At 39.4% G+C, this 17,666-nt stretch overlaps 1 protein-coding gene across 3 annotated transcripts in view; it reads left to right on the top strand.

The window, feature by feature from the left end:
• Positions 1-1,387: 1,387 nt before the first annotated feature.
• Positions 1,388-17,666, top strand: part of TAF1A (TATA-box binding protein associated factor, RNA polymerase I subunit A) — a 36,853-nt gene continuing 20,574 nt past the window's right edge. Inside the window, exons 1-4 of one of the 3 annotated variants that reach the window (XM_055419865.2) lie at positions 1,388-1,520; positions 3,065-3,187; positions 7,527-7,696; positions 11,372-11,485. In XM_055419865.2, the coding sequence (XP_055275840.2) occupies positions 3,067-3,187; positions 7,527-7,696; positions 11,372-11,485 (405 nt within the window). In that variant the 5' untranslated portion in view covers positions 1,388-1,520; positions 3,065-3,066. Of the gene's footprint in view, positions 1,521-3,064; positions 3,188-7,526; positions 7,697-11,353; positions 11,486-17,666 lie in introns of those variants that run through there. The other 2 variants (XM_088845538.1, XM_088845539.1) reach the window with 2 other exon arrangements.

A 17,666-nucleotide genomic window follows, 5' to 3' on the forward strand; every position in this document is an offset into this window, starting at 1 on the left:
CATAGTCAATCAAGCAGAAATAGATGTTTTCCTGGAACTCTCTTGCTTTTTTGATGATCCAGCAGATGCTGGCAATTTGATCTCTGGTTCCTCTGCCGTATTTGGATAATAATTAAGTGGGAATTCACTGGTGGTCCAGTGGTTAGGACTCTGCGTTTTTACTCCCATGGTCCAGGTTCAATTCTTGGTCAGAGAACTAAGATTCCATGTCAAGTCCTCTAAATCAGGCAGGTTTGTTGCATGTTTTCCAGCTGATTTGATCCCTTTTGAATGCCCTGATGTTTCCAGCGCTTAGAGGAAGCGCTCACCAGCCAGCTGGTTTTGCGGAAACGTCCATCTCTATCCTACTTTCCCACAGAAAACTGACACAGAAAGAACAGCTCCTGACTGGTTCTGTCTCTCATTATTGACTTATTTTCAGCAAATGTGTTTCTTCAACTTGTGTAGCTAATAATGGAAATAATCTGGTAGTCTGTCAGAGAAAAAAGAAAGATATCAGTTAACTTTCTTTTATCTACTGTTGCCTGAGTTGACTGATTTCTTTCCCATTTCTGTGGGAGCATGAATTTCCAGTCAGGTAAAATTGGGGGCAGGAGGACAAGGGGACGACAGAGAATGAGATGGCTGGATGGCATCACCGACTCCATGGAGGTGAGTTTGAGTGAACTCCGGGGGTTGGTGTTGGACAGGGAGGCATAGCGTGCTGTGATTCATGGGGTAGCAAGGAGTCGGACACGTCTGAGCGACTGAACTTAACTGAAAACCCATTTTAGGTTGGTTTTGGTGAAATTATACCTCACAGCGAGGGAAGAAATGTAGCCAAACCAAATCTTTATATTAGAAACTTACTTTCAACACTTATTTCTTAGTAAATTCGTTAACCCTCGTCATGAAAAGTGACTCCAGCCGGGTGCACAGAACCACCCTCGCTGAGAGGAAAAGATATTCTCCCCTAAATTTTGGGGAAGCAGTCAGTCATTTCAATTCAAAGCTAAACCTTAAATAAAAGAAAAAAGAGATTTCAAGGACGCAATTAAAAGGCTACGCAGATTTATCTTGTCAGGGCCATAAGCCACGCCTCCGAGGCTCGCTGCGCGCACCCGCAAGCCAAGCAGTAACCGAAAGGTCGTCGTACGGGGAACTACTCGGATAAAGTGACGTTCTGCTTTTTTTGACTGTTACCCTTATCCAGCCGGTCTCCCCTTGCATTAATCTTCTTTTGCAATTAAAGTCTCTCATTCTTCCCGCTGAGCCAAACTAAAGCGTAAACCTGGACCTTTCCGAGGGGTAGGGGGCAATCCACCGCCACTTCCGGGTCATTTCCGGGGTCGAGGCTCCTCCGCCGCCCAATCGCGAGTTAGGGGCGGGGCTTCATCTGCGCGTCTCCAGAGCGCAGGAGGCCAGTTTTGCAAGGTTTTTCCCGGAACTTGTTAGTTTCACGTTGTGCGAGGGTTTCCTCCCGCTGGTCCGGAGTCAGGAGACTGAACTGGGGATCACAGAAAACTTCTGGCTTCAGACAGGTAAGTCCCGCGGTTGTCGTCCATCTCTTATTGCCTGCGTTCACGTGGAAGAGGAAGGCCTACCCTGGGGTTCACCAGTGTTCTTAAATTTTCTCTCTTACTCTGAAACCTCGGGTTCCGCGGGCAAGGCTGAAGGGGTGGAGCTCCTTTGGTTACCGTGACAACTACAGGACGCCTAAAGGGCTTTAGAATTTGGGTTGGGAGAGCTTCTTCTGGAAGGACTCTTTAAAATAACGTGTGAGTCCGGTTCAAAACATGTTATTTCAAACACGTGCTTTTAATCTGATTTTGAGAGGTTTATTCGGTTGGTGATGTGGAGAAGCCAAATTCTAGGTAAGATTACTAGTTGAAAAGCTAATGCAGTAGTCCAGACACAGTTTGAATGAGTCCCGAGCTGGGGGAGTGGTGTAGAGTTGCGGAGCTTGGCGAAGATGGGAGAAGTAGTAGCAGGTAGTACCAGCAGGACCTAAATTGGACATGTGGAAGGAGGGAGTCCTGAGCATCTTGAGGATTGAGTCTAAACTCAGTTTGGCACAAAGCTGTTTTTGTAGATTCTTTTTCCGCCATCTGCTTTCCGCCTCCCTCTTCCACAAACACCCGAAACTCTGTTCATGTCAGCTGTGTTTGGGAACACATTCTAGTTCCCAGAATATTGTCCTCACTTTTTTGTGACATTGGTCCAGGTTACACAGTTTCACTGAGCCCTTCAATTTTTTCCACATGCAAATGGAAGAACATAACAATACTCACCTCCAGATTTCTGTAAGGATTAAGTTAGATACTTTGTAGGCTTGGTGTATCGGAGAAGGCAATGGCACCCCACTCCAGTACTCTTGCCTGGAGAATCCCAGGGACGGGGGAGCCTGGTGGGCTGCGGTCTATGGGGTCGCACAGAGTCGGACACGACTGAAGTGACTGAGCATTAGCAGCAGGCTTGGTGTATAGAGAGGACTCAATGAGAATGGTAATTACTACTGTTGTTATTATATTTCTCATATTATCTTACTATACATCATTTGTGCTTCCCGGGTAGCTCAGCGGTAAAGACTTTGCCTTGCCATTGCAGGAGATGAAAGAGATGCAGGTTTGATCCCTGAGTCAAGAAGATGTCCTGGAGTAGGAAATAGCAACCCACTCTAGTACTCTTGCCTGGAAAATCCCATGGACAGAGGAGCCTGGCAGGCTATACCCCTTGGGGTCCCAAAGAGTTGGACACGACTGAGCACTCACCTTTACTTTATACATCATTTATATGTTTCTTCCTCTAGATTAGTTTTTCTTTTTTAAAGAGTTAGAATCTTATCTATCCTTGTATCTTCTTGAAATATAGTAGCATTTGAAGTAGTCAGTAGTTTTTAAATGGATCATTCATTTTGGCTGCTGCTGACATAATTAAATTAATTTCTTTAAAGGAACTACCAGGTGCAGTTAATTTTGTTGATCATTGGTATTTATTAGATAAAAGTGGCTGTCTTTCTGTATAACTCAGAAACCTGTGGATTAAGATGTACAGAAAGTAACTTGATATTTTCAATCTGGAATAGATATGACTGATTTCAGTGAAGAATTGATAAGACCCACGACAGAGGATGAACAGGGGAAACCGTGTGTGCGCTCTGGTTCAGGAATGTATTTCCCTTGGCTCCAGAAGCATATAGAATCCATAGGTAAGTAAAATAACATATAACCATTTCAGCTTTAATGCAAGTAGATGATAAGATTCAATGCAGATACAAAATTGGATACCCAAGATGGTTCAATTTTCAAGATAAAAATATATGAGGAATTTTTTTAAGGCAGTTAATAAAAAAGAAGCATGAAAAAAATAGATTCTTTTTTTCTCAGAATTCTTTGAATTAATAGCAGTCTATATTGTGGTAGATACACTTTTTTTTTCCTTCCAGTAACCTTTACTGAGCATTTTACTATATCCCTGGCATTGTCTTAATATTGGGGACAGACTTGTTGAAGAAGATAAGATGTCTGCTATTGAGGAATACATACCAGAAATTTCTGTTGAATTGCATTGAAATAAGCCCTAACAGAATTGATCTATAGTAGATTTCAAGAAAAGACTATTTTCTTCTTTGTTCCTCTAATGTAGAAATAAACAAGTTGTTCTATGGGATAATTCCTTATCAGAATATATTTTAAAAAGATCAGTTATCTGTATGTTGTCATGAACTAGCACTTTTCTAATTGCTCACAAATATATCTTTCTTAGCCTAGCTTTCTCTCCCCTTGACTGTGAGTCCTTGGCTCCTAGAATTTAGCTCTTCTCTGTTTTTTAATCTGAATATTATCTATTTATTTATCTCAGTAAATTAATTCTCAGTAAATATATGCACCAGGCATTTTACAGATGAGGGAACTTAATTTCAGAGGAGTTAAAATTCCAAATGCTGTTATCAGGAGTCAAACCCAGGCCTGTCTGATCTCAAAACCTGCTTTGAGATACATATATTTAAAAAAGGGGAAAAGTGCCTAGCATAGAGCCTTGCACATAATGAGTGTTGAAAATGTAATAATTTATTGCCCCTTTCCTCATTTTATTTTTATTGGATTAATATACATGGTTTGAGTCAGGTTTCAATGAATGGAACTTCAGAGAGGGTGTTTTGTTGTCCCTTGTAGGGAGCTATTAACAGTAATCTAGTTTCTGCTAGTTGCCGGCATACCTGGGCATGTATCTGTCAACAGTGTTCTGTGGAGAGCTTGAGTCAGTCCATAAACAAGTAGGTTTAAGACCAGAATTTACATACTTAAAAATGTTTCATCTTTTATGGATAGCCTGTTAAACCCCAAATATTAATACTTTGTTTGCAATGAGAAAATAATTGCAGATAATATTGCTGTTTTATTGGTAATTAACCATAATAGGAAAACCTAGTTGCCTAACAATTATTTATTTTTTGTTCTTTTAAATTTCTTTGGGTGTTTTGAAGGGTGTGTCCCCCAGAATAAAAACTTTGAAGGTGGGCGCCAATTTGGAATAAAACTCTATGGTGAGCAAGTACCTAGACTAGTGCTTGACCATGGCAGTGCTCCAATAATACTTGTTGACAGGCTGATGAGTTTCTAGGTTCTCTCAAGGGAATTAGAAATTGGGCTGATGACACTAGTTCTTTACTGTATCTCATTCCATCAAATATATTTTCCTTGACAGTTATCCTTCAAGTTTATCAGCGACAAATAACATGTTTTGCTTACAAAGAATACTATTCTTTGAGCTATTCCTGAGATAATTAGGCTGAGGTGTAAGATAGGAGGGGCATTGTCCAAGGATTTTTGTATCCTTGTCTAAAGTCGATTTCCAGTCTGAGCTGTGAAAACTTTAGAGGTATAACAGAAGGGAGTTTGGCCTGAGATCAGTTTTCCTTTAGGTGAATAAATGAGGTTTTAAGGAAGAGGCATTTTGTCAGTTTCTTGGCCTAGCTGCCTGGTGTTGCTGCTGATATCCTAGGAACTTGGCCGTAGATCCTGTTAAATGAAGCTTTTAATTCAGAGAGCTGGGCAGGGCATAGTATTCTGGATTTCTAATAAGCTCTCTGGTGGTACTAGGACTACATCTGAATCCCTGGGTGATTTGTATATACATTTAAAAAGTTGGAGAAGCACTAGTCAAGAGAAATAGTCTACATTTTTTCCCCCTAAAAAGTTAGGTACTATCTTGCACAATTTTAACGTGCCATCTAAAAACTGCATCATAAGTTAGGTAGTTCCAAAAGGCATAATTTTCAGCATATATTGGCACTTTCAAATGAAATTATTATATGACTTAAACATATTCTTGGGTTAAGACTCCATGCTTCTACTTCAGGGATGCAGGTTCAATACCTGGTGGAGAACTAAGATCCCACATGTTGTGTAGAGCGGCCATAAATTAAAAAAATAATTGATAGAGTCTAAATAGTTTAGGAATGTGATGTCTTTTATCATCCATTTTGTGTTTATGAAAAAGCTTTTAATAGATAGAAATTTTATATTGTTCCTTTATTCGTCCATAAAGTATGTATCCACATTTAATTTTTGCTAATATCCTGTAAAGTTTTTAACTATTAAAATTTCTTCTGGATTGAGATGTTATTATAATTAATTTTTTACACAGCTGATTAAAATAATGTATTACTTTTTTTGTTAAATTTTAAGTGTTAAATGTAAATTTTTATTGCTTATTTATCTCGATAAAATGGATAAGGATATCACTTTTTTCCAATTCTTATATCTATGGATGAATATTATGTATTTCTAGAATGAGAAAAGATTTAGCTCCAATTCTATTGTATATTTTTAAATAATTTTATTTACTTACTATATTTTTGGCAATGCTAGGTTTCCATTGCTTTGTAGGCTTTTCTTGCTGGGGTCAGCAGAATTCACGTTGTGGGTGGCTTCTCTTATGGCTCCCGGGCTGTAGACCACAGGCTCAAAAGTTGTGGTTTACAGGCCTAGTTGTTCTGCAGACTGTGGGATCTTCCCGGACCAGGGATCAAACCCATGTTTCCTGCATTGGCGGGCAGATTCTTTACCACTGAGCCACCAGGGAAGCTCCTGTATTTTGTTTTAATTGGTGGAAATTCTGAGAAACTTGACTCACTTTAGTAAGTAGCTGGCAATGGATGGTGTTTAATTTTAGCAATGTATCAGGTCTTTGACTCCTCCTCACTTACTTGTGAAAAAATTACATAGTGTTCTAAAAAATTATTAGATTCTTCTACACTTTGATAAGCAAAGAACTAGAAATCACCTGAATTGAAAATGGATGTTAGAGTCATTCATTTTCTCAACACTAAACACTTGCATTTTCACCTTAAGGTAGTATCAGAATTATTTTGATGATGAAGCCTTGTCTATATCACAGCTTTCTAGAAGATCAATTTTAGGAAAGAGTATGTGAGAAAGTTAAAGATGTGCAAGTTGATTTCTATAAAGCTACTTTTGCATGATACTTATTAATCTCTGTGTATTCCCAGGGGTGAGGTCTTCCCTGGTGGCTCAGACAGTAAAGAATCCTCTGCAGTGTGGGAGACCTGGGTTTGATCCCTGGATTGGGAAGATCCCCTGGAGAAGGGCATGGCAACCCACTCCAGTATTCTTCCCTGGAGAATCCCCATGGACAGAGGAGCCTGGCTGGCGACAGCCCATGGGGTTGCAAAGAGTCAGACACATCTGAGTGACTAAGCACATTCCCAGGGGTGAGGGCACTCCAACTGGAAGACTGCTGGCCCACAGGAGTCTTTAGTCATGTGGGAAGGGAGGAAGAGGTGGCAATATGCAGCCTGTTTTCATAGATGAGGTTGTAACTAAGCCCAAATCTTCTTTTTTTTTCATTTTTAAACAGTTTTTTGGCTGAGGCACATGGGATCTTAGTTGCCTGATCAGGGATTGAACCCATGCCCCCTGCATTGGAAGTGTGAGGTCTTAACCAGTGGACTGCCAGAAAAGTCCTAACCCTAATATTATTAACATGAGGATTGTCAGTATTTTAGAGATACAAATGCTAATGTCAAAATTTTATACTCTCATATGAATTTACTAGCTTTGAGTTACGAGGAACTCGGTCCGTGAAAAATAAAAGTGCACCTCTTGGTGTTTTCAGAACATAGGTAGGAAAAAAGACAGTGCTTTCCTAGGATGACTCTGATGATTTTTACCCATTCTGAATACTTGGTACTTTGCACTGGGGGCCCTCTTTGAGAGTTCTTCCCAGATTGTTTAGTGCAAGGGTGAAAGGATAGTTGAATCAGATTTGAAGGAACTGGTGACCTTGGTAGCCCAAGAACATCAAATTAGACATCTCTTAAGTAGAATTTTTTTTTTTTTTTCATTTGCCACAACTAGTTAAAATGATTTGGAAGAGTTGGTTTCAAGTGAAGCCAACTTTGGTATGGTGATGGGTTGGGTTAAGTAATACCTACTTGTTAAAACTGTGCTTATCAGAAATAAGATTCTTGAATTGTTGACTTGAGGTTACTGGCTCAAGACTTTCCTCTTTAACCTTTATAGCCTCTGGAGGAAAACAGGAGAAGGATTTTGCTCAGACAACAAGCGCTTGTTTAAGTTTTATCCAAGAAGCTCTGCTGAAGCACCAGTGGCAGCGAGCTGCAGAATACATGCACAGTTACCTTCAGGTTTTGGAAGATACAGATAGCAACAAAAGGCAGGGTGCACCCGAGGTAAGTGAAGTGTGAGTCCCCTGGAAGATAGCACAGAATCCTGGGAGTTTCTGCCTCTTGAACTCCACCCAGAACAGCTTTTGCAAGATCTCAAATTGAGTTTGTATCAAGACTTTTTTGCATACTTCATTTTTCTATTATCATTTTAAGGAGACGACAAATACTCTGAATTCTCAGATTCCCAAATATTTATTCATTCATTTAAGTAATTCTTGCATCTTTCCCCATGTTCTTATGGTTCCTTTTCTATAGGATGGTTCCCATCTTCGTGCAAACATGTCGTTCTCTCTCCCACTTAATATCATCTGTTGACTTCTGCTTCTTCCACAAGCTGTGCTCATTTCTCCATTCTGCCTTTCAGCAAAAGGGAAGAGTTTATATATCTATTTGTTCCAAACCCTGTTCAGTTAGACTCCCCCACAAATCATCATTTCTACCAGATTGCCTTGTCAGGGTCAACAGTGATATCCACTTTGCTGAATCCAGTGGCTGAGTCTCAGTATTCGTCTAACTTGATCGTCAGCAATATTAAGCATATCAGGTCATTCCCGTCTGTGTGATGAAGAAACAAACAGAATTCTTCGTCTGGCTTCCAGCACTCTGTACTCTCAGATTTTTCTCCTACCACACTGGCCATTCCTCGGTTTCCTCTTCTGATTGCTCTTCGTCTCCTTGGCCTTCTGACGTGGGAGTCCTTGAGAACTCCAGTCTTTAGGTGTTACTGTTATCTGAACTCTCTTGATCTCATTCGGTTTCATAGCCTTTCATTCATCTGTATGCTGGTGATCCCCCACTGTGTGTCTGGGGCTCTGACATCTGTCAAGTCCAGATTGCTGTATCCAACATTCTGTTCAACTTCACCTCTTAGTATCTGATATCGGCTAGTACGATATGTCGTATCATACTAGCAAATATAAACTGGTTCTTCTGGTATTCCTTGTCCATTCTAATTTTCCTCATCTCAGATGATGGTTCCCTTATCTAATTTTGAGGCCCAACCTGGAGTTTTTTTTTTTTTTCTTTTGCACCTCATATCCAAACCATCAGAAAATTCTGTTGGCTCTCCTTTGAAAACCTGCTCCCTGCAGTCTTGAGTACTTCTCACCATGTCCTTTTTGCTGCTTCCTTGACTTAAACCCCATCACCTCACTTAGATGACTGCTTACCCTCCTCTGCCTCCCAGTGTATTTTCAGCATAATAACCAGATTGAGCCTTTAAAAAAATACCATACAGTTCGCTCATTTAAATTGAACAATTCAGTGTGTTTTCATATATTCACAAGAGATGTGCAACTGTTACCACAATCTAAATTTAGAACATTTTTTGTCACCCCCTCAAAAGAAACACTGTACCCACTTATAGTCCCTCTTCTCCAGACCCTAGCCCTTGGCAACCATTAATCTACTTTTTATTCTGGACATTTCGTATAAGTACAATCATATAATATATGGCTTTTTATGAATGAATTCTTTTACTGAACATAATGTGTTCAAGGCTTATTATACCATATTGTGGTATATTAGTTCTTCACTGATTTTTATTGCAAAATAATATTCCAGTGTAAGGCTTTATCTCATTTGATGAGATAAAACTGATACATCAGTTTTTAGACATTTGAGTAAGTTTTTCTTTCTGTTATTATGAATAATGCTACTGTGAACATTGATGTACAAGTTTTTTTTTTTCCCCCATGTACAGGTATTTATATGGGTGTTTGTTGTAATTTTTCTTGAGTATATATACCAAGGAGTAGTATACTGGGGTATATGATAAATGTAACCTATCAAGGAACTGCTAGACTGTTTTCCACATTGACTGCACTGTTTTACATTCCCACCAGCAACATACAAGGTTTCCAACATTTGTGCATCCTCGCCGACAGTATTATTGTCTGTATTCTTGATTACAGCCACCCTAGTGATTGTGACATGGTGTCTCATTGTAGCTCTGATGGGCATTTTTCAAATGATTAATGATACAGCATAGTCCTTTTAAACCATGAGTCAAATCATGTCACTCCTCAGCGGAAAACCCTGCAATGGCTTTCCCGTTTCACTCAGAGTAAGAGCCAGCATCCTTCTGATCACCTGCAAGTTCTCCATGCTTTGCTCATTCCCTTTCCCCTTTGACCTCATCTCCTGTTACCATCTAACTTGCTTTTCTTCTCCAGCCTCACTGGCCTCCTTACTTATCCCTTGAACAACCATACTTCTTCCTGATTGTCTTTGCTGTTTCTTTGGCTATCACTGTGGTCACCCTCCTTCACATCATACTTGCAGTGGGGCCTCCCTTCATTATTTAAAGTTGCAACTAGACACCAACCCCCTTCACTTTCCAACTGGCACCCCTGGTCTTCTGACCCTGCTTCATTGTTTTTCCCATAATACTTGCCAGTTTAATTATTGTATTTCTTGGTTATTGTCAGTCTCTCTACAACAGAATGTAAATTCCACCAGGGCAGGGATCTAGAACAGTGCTTGGCATGTATTGTTAAATTTGTTTTGTAAAAGACAGTATATCCACAGATAACTTCACATGGATACCTCAAGTAGCTTTTACTATTAGAGTAAACGGTGTATCAGTTAGATGTCTAATAGAACCAAAAAATATGAAAAAAAAATTTAACCATTGATTGAAAGTTTAGTTTATGGACTAAAGTTAATCTTGATCTATAAAACATTGGACAGATTACAGTCCCTTTTTGTCCAGAGTATGTTTTATAAATTGAAAGAATTAAATCAGTGGTTACCAGATGCTTGTTTGGGTTCTGAGTCACATAGAGCCTTTGTTGAAAGTATAGTTTCCTGCCCTCCACCCCAGTTTTACTGAATCCAAGTCTGAATCCTTGGAATATTTATTTTTAACTGGTGTCCCAGGTAATTCTTACATACATGTGGATTTAAGAACAACTGTGGTAGGATAATCTCCACGTTTTCTTTAAGCTTCAAAATACTGGAATTTGATTATCTATAAATGAACTCTCTTTCTGAGTATTATGATTATACTAAACCAATATTATACCAAACAACCAGTTTACTTTAAAGATCAGTATCATTGATGTACTGTAAATGGAATAAGAGAAATAGAGATTTGCCCTCACGCAGAAGAAGAGCTCCAAGTACTATCATCAAAGTTTTGGTGCCCTGGGGATAAAATATTTTTATTAAAACTTATAATAAATAAAGCTGATGCAGATTCTTAAGTTGAAGCTCTAAAGATAGACTAACTGTAGTCAATAGTTGTAGAACCTGGTGAAATGTGAGGAAGCATTGAGTCCATAGCTCTCACTTGGTAGGTAATAAAGATAAGGCTGAGAGCAGAGAAGAAGCCAATATTAATGGAACCCGAGTTTTCTAACTTTAATGTTTTTCTCCTATACTAATTAAAAATGTTATCTTCGATATATATCTTAACTGCTTACCTTCTTTAGACTTCTGGCTCAAAATGACACTGTTAATGACACCTGGCATTTTAATCAACAGGAAAAGCTTTTAATCTCATAAAATGTAATAATACTTTCATTGGGTGAAGTACAGTAAAATGTTGACAGTAGTGGTATCTAGAAAAAGGAATTTAGGTTGTTTTTTAATGTTGTAATCAGAAGAAAATAGCTTTCTGAGACATTGGTTAAGGCAGGGGTTTTACAGTTTTGTTAGTAACTCCTGTTTTGACAGATTGTTTGGAGGCTTGGAAGTGAAATTCTTTATTATCATCCCAAAAGCAACATGGAGACTTTCAATACCTTTGCCGACCGGATGAAAAATATTGGCATCACGAATTACTTGAAGGTGAGAACGTAGGCTTTGTGAATTTACATCTGCAGTGTTCATTTTTTAAAATTGGTTGTCTCCGTGATAAGGTAGGTAAGAATGTAAAAAATATGAGAAAGGAAGTAACACACGTGGGTCAATAAGAGAAGCTGAAAGAAAAATTGCATTATGAGAGCCATTTACGTCTCCATTTCCTGTCGCCTACCACGTTGTGTGAGTGAAAATATCTTCTCTTTGTGTATCTCTGGCCGCCAGAACCAGTCCTTCAGAAATGGCACGTGTGCTTCACTATGATGATGGACCAAATTCTAATATGTTTGCTTAAGTCAGTTGAGCTCCCTGAGACTTGGTGCTTTTGGAAAAGGGAAAGAGCTAAACAAATTGGGACTTTGAATACTTGAGAGTAGTTTTCCAGCTTTGTTGAGATATAATCGACATATGATTTAATTTCGTTTAGGGTATACTATGTGATAATTTGATAGCATGTATATATTGCCAAATGTTTACCACAATGAGGTTAGTTAACATCGCTATCCCTTCACATAATATCATTTTGTTGTTGCTATGTTGAGAATGTTGAAGTTCTACCCTTGTGGCAGCTTTCAAGTTAACAGTGCCATAGTCACCATACTGTACATTAGACCCTCAAACTTACTCATCTTATAATTGAAAGTTTGTGTCCTTTGACTACTCCAGCCCTCAGCCTGTGGCAACCAGCATTTTACTCTGTTTCTATGATACTACCCTTATGGCAGAAAGTGAAGAGGAACTCAAAGCCTCTTGATGAAAGTGAAAGAGGAGAGTGAAAAGGTTGGCTTGAAGCTCAACATTCAGAAAACAAAGATCATGGCATCTGGTCCCATCACTTCATGGGAAATAGATGGAGAAACAGTGGAACAGTGTCAGACTTTATTTTTTTGGGCTCCAGAATCACTGCGGATGCTGATTGCAGCCATGAAATTAAAAGACGCTTGCTCCTTAGAAGGAAAGTTATGACCAACCTTGATAGTATATTAAAACACAGAGACATTACTTTGCCAACCAAGGTCCATCTAGTCAAGGCTATGGTTTTTCCTGTGGTCATGTATGGATGTGAGAGTTGGACTGTGAAGAAAGCTGATCGCCGAAGAATTGATGCTTTTGAACTGTGGTGTTGGAGAAGACTCTTGAGAGTCCCTTGTACTGCAAGGAGATCCAACCAGTCCATTCTAAAAGAGATCAATCCTGGGTGTTCATTGGAAGGACTGATGCTAAAGCTGAAACTGCAGTACTTTGGCCACCTCATGCGACGAGTTGACTCACTGGAAAAGACTCTGATGCTGGGAAAGGTTGGGGGCGGGAGAAGAAGGGGACGACAGAGAATGAGATGGCATCACCGACTCTGTGGACATGAGTTTGAGTGAAATCCGGGAGTTGGTGATGGACAGGGAGGCCTGGCGTGCTGTGATTCATGGGGTCGCGGAGAGTCGGACACGATTGAGCGACTGAACTGACTGACTGACTGATGGGTTGGTTATTTTTAGATTCCACCTGAAAGATGAGAGAATATTACTTTTTTTGTATGACTTATTTCCCTAAGCATAATGCCCTCAAAGCTCATCCATGTTGCCACACATGCAAGATTTCATTCTTTTGCATGACTGAATAATACTCCATTGTATATATGTGTGTATTCAATATTTTCCTTATCCATTCATCCATCATTGCTCACTTAGATTGCCTCCATGTCTTGGCCCTTGTAAATAGTGTTTCAGTGAACATGGAAGTGTAGATATCTCATCCAGATAGTGATTTCAACTTTGGATATATATGCCAATGTGGATTGCCGGATCATATATTACATCTGTGTTTAATTTACTAGAGGAACCACCATACCACCATTCTCCATAGTGGCTAGACCACTTTACATTCCAAAGGGAATGTACACCAGCAGTATACAACGGTTCCCTTCTCTCCACATCCTCACCAACACTTGTTATTTCTTGTCTTTTGTTTTGTTTTCCTTTTGGTTGTGCTGGGTCTTTGTTGCTGTGCGGGCCCTTTCTCGTTGTGGTGAACGGCAGCAATTCCTCCCTGCAGTGTACGGGCTTCTCATTGCAGTGGCTTCTCTTGTTGCGGAGCACAGGCTTCAGTAGTTGTAGCATGCAGTCTTTAGTTGCTCCATGGCATGTGGAATCTTTCCGGATCAGGAATCAAACCTGTGTGCCCTGCGTTGGTAGGTGGATTCCCAGCCACTGTACCACCAGGGAAGTCCTCTCTTGTCTTTCTGACGCTAGCCATTCTAGCAAGTGTGAAGTGGGGGAATTCCTTGGCTATCCAGTGGTTAGGATGCAGAACTTTCACTATTGTGGCCCAGATTTAAATTTATTTATTTTCAATTGGAGGATAATTGCTTTACAATATTGTGTTGGTTTCTGCCATACATCAACATGAATCAGCCGTAGGTATACATGTGTCCCCTCTTTCTTGAGCCTCCCTCCCCCCACCTTTTATTTTTTTTTTTAATTTATTTATTTGGCTGCACCAGGTCTTAGTTGCAACATGCGAGATCTAGTTCCCTGACCAGGGATCGAACCCCGGCCCTCTGCATTGGGAGCATGGAGTCTTAGCCACTGGACCACCAGAGAAGTCCCCTCTTCTGCCCATTTTTAATTGTAATATGTTTTTTGTTGTTCTTGCTATTGAGCTATATGAGTTCTGTATATATTTTAGGTATTTCTTGTCAGATTCGTGATTTGAAAATATTTTCTCCCATTCAGTAGACTGCCTTTTCATTTTGTTGATGGTTTCCTTTGTTGTGCAGAAGATTTTTAGTTTGATGCAGTCCCACTTGTTTATTTTCACTTTTATTGCTTGTGCTTTTGGTGTCATACCCCAAGAATTCATTGCAAAGACCAATATCAAGGAGTTTTTTTTCCTCTGTTTTCTTCTGAGAGCTTTAGTTTCAGATCTTACCTTTAAGTCCTTAATCCATTTTGAGTTAATTTTTGTGAATGGTATAAATTAAGGGTCCAGTTTCATTCTTCCGCATATAAACGTCTGTAGTTTCCTCAACATCATTCACTGAAGAGACTAATCTTTGCTCTTTGAGTATTCTTGGCTCCTTTGTCAAATATTAGTTGACAACGTATGGATGGGCTTATTTCTGGACTCCCAATTCTGTTCCACTTGTCTGATGTGTCTGTTTTGAATGCTGTAGTTTGGTAATATAGATTGAAATAAGAAAGTATGATACCTGCAGCATTGTTCTTTCTCACTATTGTTTTGGCTATTCATAGTTTTTTAGTGACTAATACAATTTTTGCGTCCAAATTTGAAGATTGTGTTTTCTGTTTAAGTGAAAAGTACCACTGGTATTTTGATAGGTATTGCATTGAATCTGTAGATGGCTTTGGGTAGCATGGGTAGTGTGAACATTTTCACAGTAGTACAGACATTTTCACAGTATTAACTTTTCTGATCCATGTGTGAAAATGTTTCATTGTTTCTCATGTTTAGGTGGAGTTTTTTCCAAATTAAAGTGTCCTTTAATGAAAGTTTTATCCAAAAGAATTGACATCCTCCAAAATGTTATGATAATCTCCCTCTCTGTGGTATATATTTGACTAAAAGCACTTTCTCAATCAAGTTTTTCATGCTTTGCTTTTTAATTTTTTCCAGTGCCTCTAAATAAAGTTTTGTTGGAACATTGCCACACCCATTCATTTCCATATTGCCAGTAGCTACTTTTAGCCAGACAGTGGCAGAGTCCAGCAGTTGTGACTGAGACCAATAGGCCTATGAAGCCTGAAATATTTACCCTCCTTTTCTTGTTTTGTTTTTACTTTCCCCAGTTTTCAGATATTTTTAAATTGTTGCAAAATGTATGTAACGAAAAGTGTGATATTCTAACCATCTTTAAGTGTATAATTCAGTGGCATTGATTATGTTTTCATTGTTTTGCAGCCATCACCAATATTGCCAAAATTTCTGTCACCCCAAACAAAAACTCTGTCCCCATTAAGCAGTAACTCCTCATTCCCTCCTCCTCCCATCCCCTCATAACCTCTCATCTGCTTTCTGTCTCTATAGATTTGGCTATTCTAGGTATTTCATATAAGTGGAAGCATGTAATATTTGTCCTTTTTATGTTTTGGTTATTTCACCTAGCAGCATGTTTTCAAGATTTATCTGTGTTGTGGCGTGTATCAGACCTCGTCCCTTGTTATGGCTCAGTATAACTACAATATTCTGTTGTATGTATCTATCACATTATCCTTTCATCTCTTGTTTGGTTGTTTCCATCTTTTGGCTATTGTGAATAACACCAGTGAATGCTGTCATACAGATATCTGTTTGAGTCTCTGCTTTCAATTTCTTTGGATGTATTCCTTTGAGTAGAATTGCTAGGTCATGTTTTATGTCATGTACATACATATACACATGTTTGTTGTTGTTGTTGAGGCACTAAGTTCTGTCCAGGTCTTTGTGACCCCATAGACTGTAGCACGCCAGGCTACTCTGTCCTGCGCTATCTCCCGGAGTTTGCTCAAATTCACGTCCATTATTGAATCAGCGATGCCATCTAACCATCGCATCCTCTGTTGTCCTCTTCTCCTTTTGCCTTCCGTCATTCCCAGCATCAGGGTCTTTTCCAATGAGTTGGCGCTTATATATGTGTATTATAAAAACATGTATGTATAGACATATAATTCTATGTTTAACCCTTTTAGAAATCACTAAACTGTTTTCCATAGTGGCTGTAGCATTTTATATTCCCACTGCTTTCTAATCTTGAAAAAGGATTTCCCCCAGTTTAGGGTTCTTTACGGGTTTTATTAATTTAGGAAAAAAATTTTTGTTTCTCTTATGTGCCAGGTTCTCCCTTAGGATCTTATTTTCCGGTGGACCATGTACGTTATAAGTAGAACTAAATGGAGGCAGCGTATGGTTCCACTTAAGGGAGAACTTTCTCAGTGAACAGTTGGAAAAAGGGGATAGCCTGCCCTGGTGTTGTGTGCTTCTCTTCTTTCAGGGAGAAACTAGATAGCCGTTTAGGGAGTGAAGGTAGAGTTTTAACTAAATTATTGGTTAGCTCCTTTTAAGCTCATAGAATCTACTCAAGTGAAGTAAAGAAATCTGGGATGTACTTTATTTCATACTCCAGAGTCTGAGGGTGGTAATTAGGATAGACAAAGACATTTTTTAGTAACACTTTTAAAAACACCTGCTGCTGTTTCCCAGACAACCTGTTGGACATGGTTCTTGCAGTAAAGGGAGACAGGTATGTAAATGAAATAAATGGTTATGGTTACCATGGTAGAAATGCAATTACAGTGAGAAGACAAAGTCGAAAATGGTTGGCTCTCTGGAATTGGAAAGGGCTATTGAATGCCGCCTCATGTGACGAGTTGACTCACTGGAAAAGAGTCTGATGCTGGGAGGGATTGGGGGTGGGAGGAGACGGGGACGACAGAGAATGAGATGGCTGGATGGCATCACCGACTCGATGGACATGAGTTTGAGTGAACTCCGGGAGTTGGTGATGGACAGGGAGGCCTGGCGTGCTGTGATTCATGGGGTCGCAAAGAGTTGGACACGACTGAGCGACTGAACTGAACTGAGTATTGAATGAGTTAGGGGAGTCGGGCAAAGAAGGGATGTGATGCTGGAGATGAGTCTGAAGAAGCTAGTGTTTATTCACTGTGCATACTGGAGGAAATGGCAGTCTAGCATGGTAGGGGATAATAAAGAGTCTGATAACTTCTGTGTCTAATGTGTCTTTAGTTATTCTAAAAATCACATAGGTAGAAAGCAGGGGAAGTAAGCTGAGTTCCGTATGCCATCTCTACAGAGCTGAGATTTTTATTCTGTAGGCCATGGGAACTGTTGAAGAATTTTACACAAATGACCAGTGAGATTTCTTTGGTGGTCACATGGAAGATGGATTGTAGGGGGACAAGACAGGAGACACGAGTTGAGAAATTATTACAATAGTTGAAGGTTTGAACTCTGACTCTGTTCATATAATTAACTGTATTTCCCATTATTCTCCTCCTTAATGCTCTCCCTATTTGTATTGATTGCTCTTTCTTTATGTAATTATTCTTTTTTTTATTTTTAATTGAAAAGTTGACATATAGTTGATGTATGGGCTTCTCTGGTGGGTCAGTGGTAAAGAATCCTGCCAAGCAGGAGATGCAGGTTTGATCCCTGGGTT

This window comes from Moschus berezovskii, chromosome 17 (assembly GCF_049115385.1).
Source record: "Moschus berezovskii isolate FMDL1 chromosome 17, NW_MosBer_1.0, whole genome shotgun sequence".
NCBI lineage: Eukaryota > Metazoa > Chordata > Mammalia > Artiodactyla > Moschidae > Moschus > Moschus berezovskii.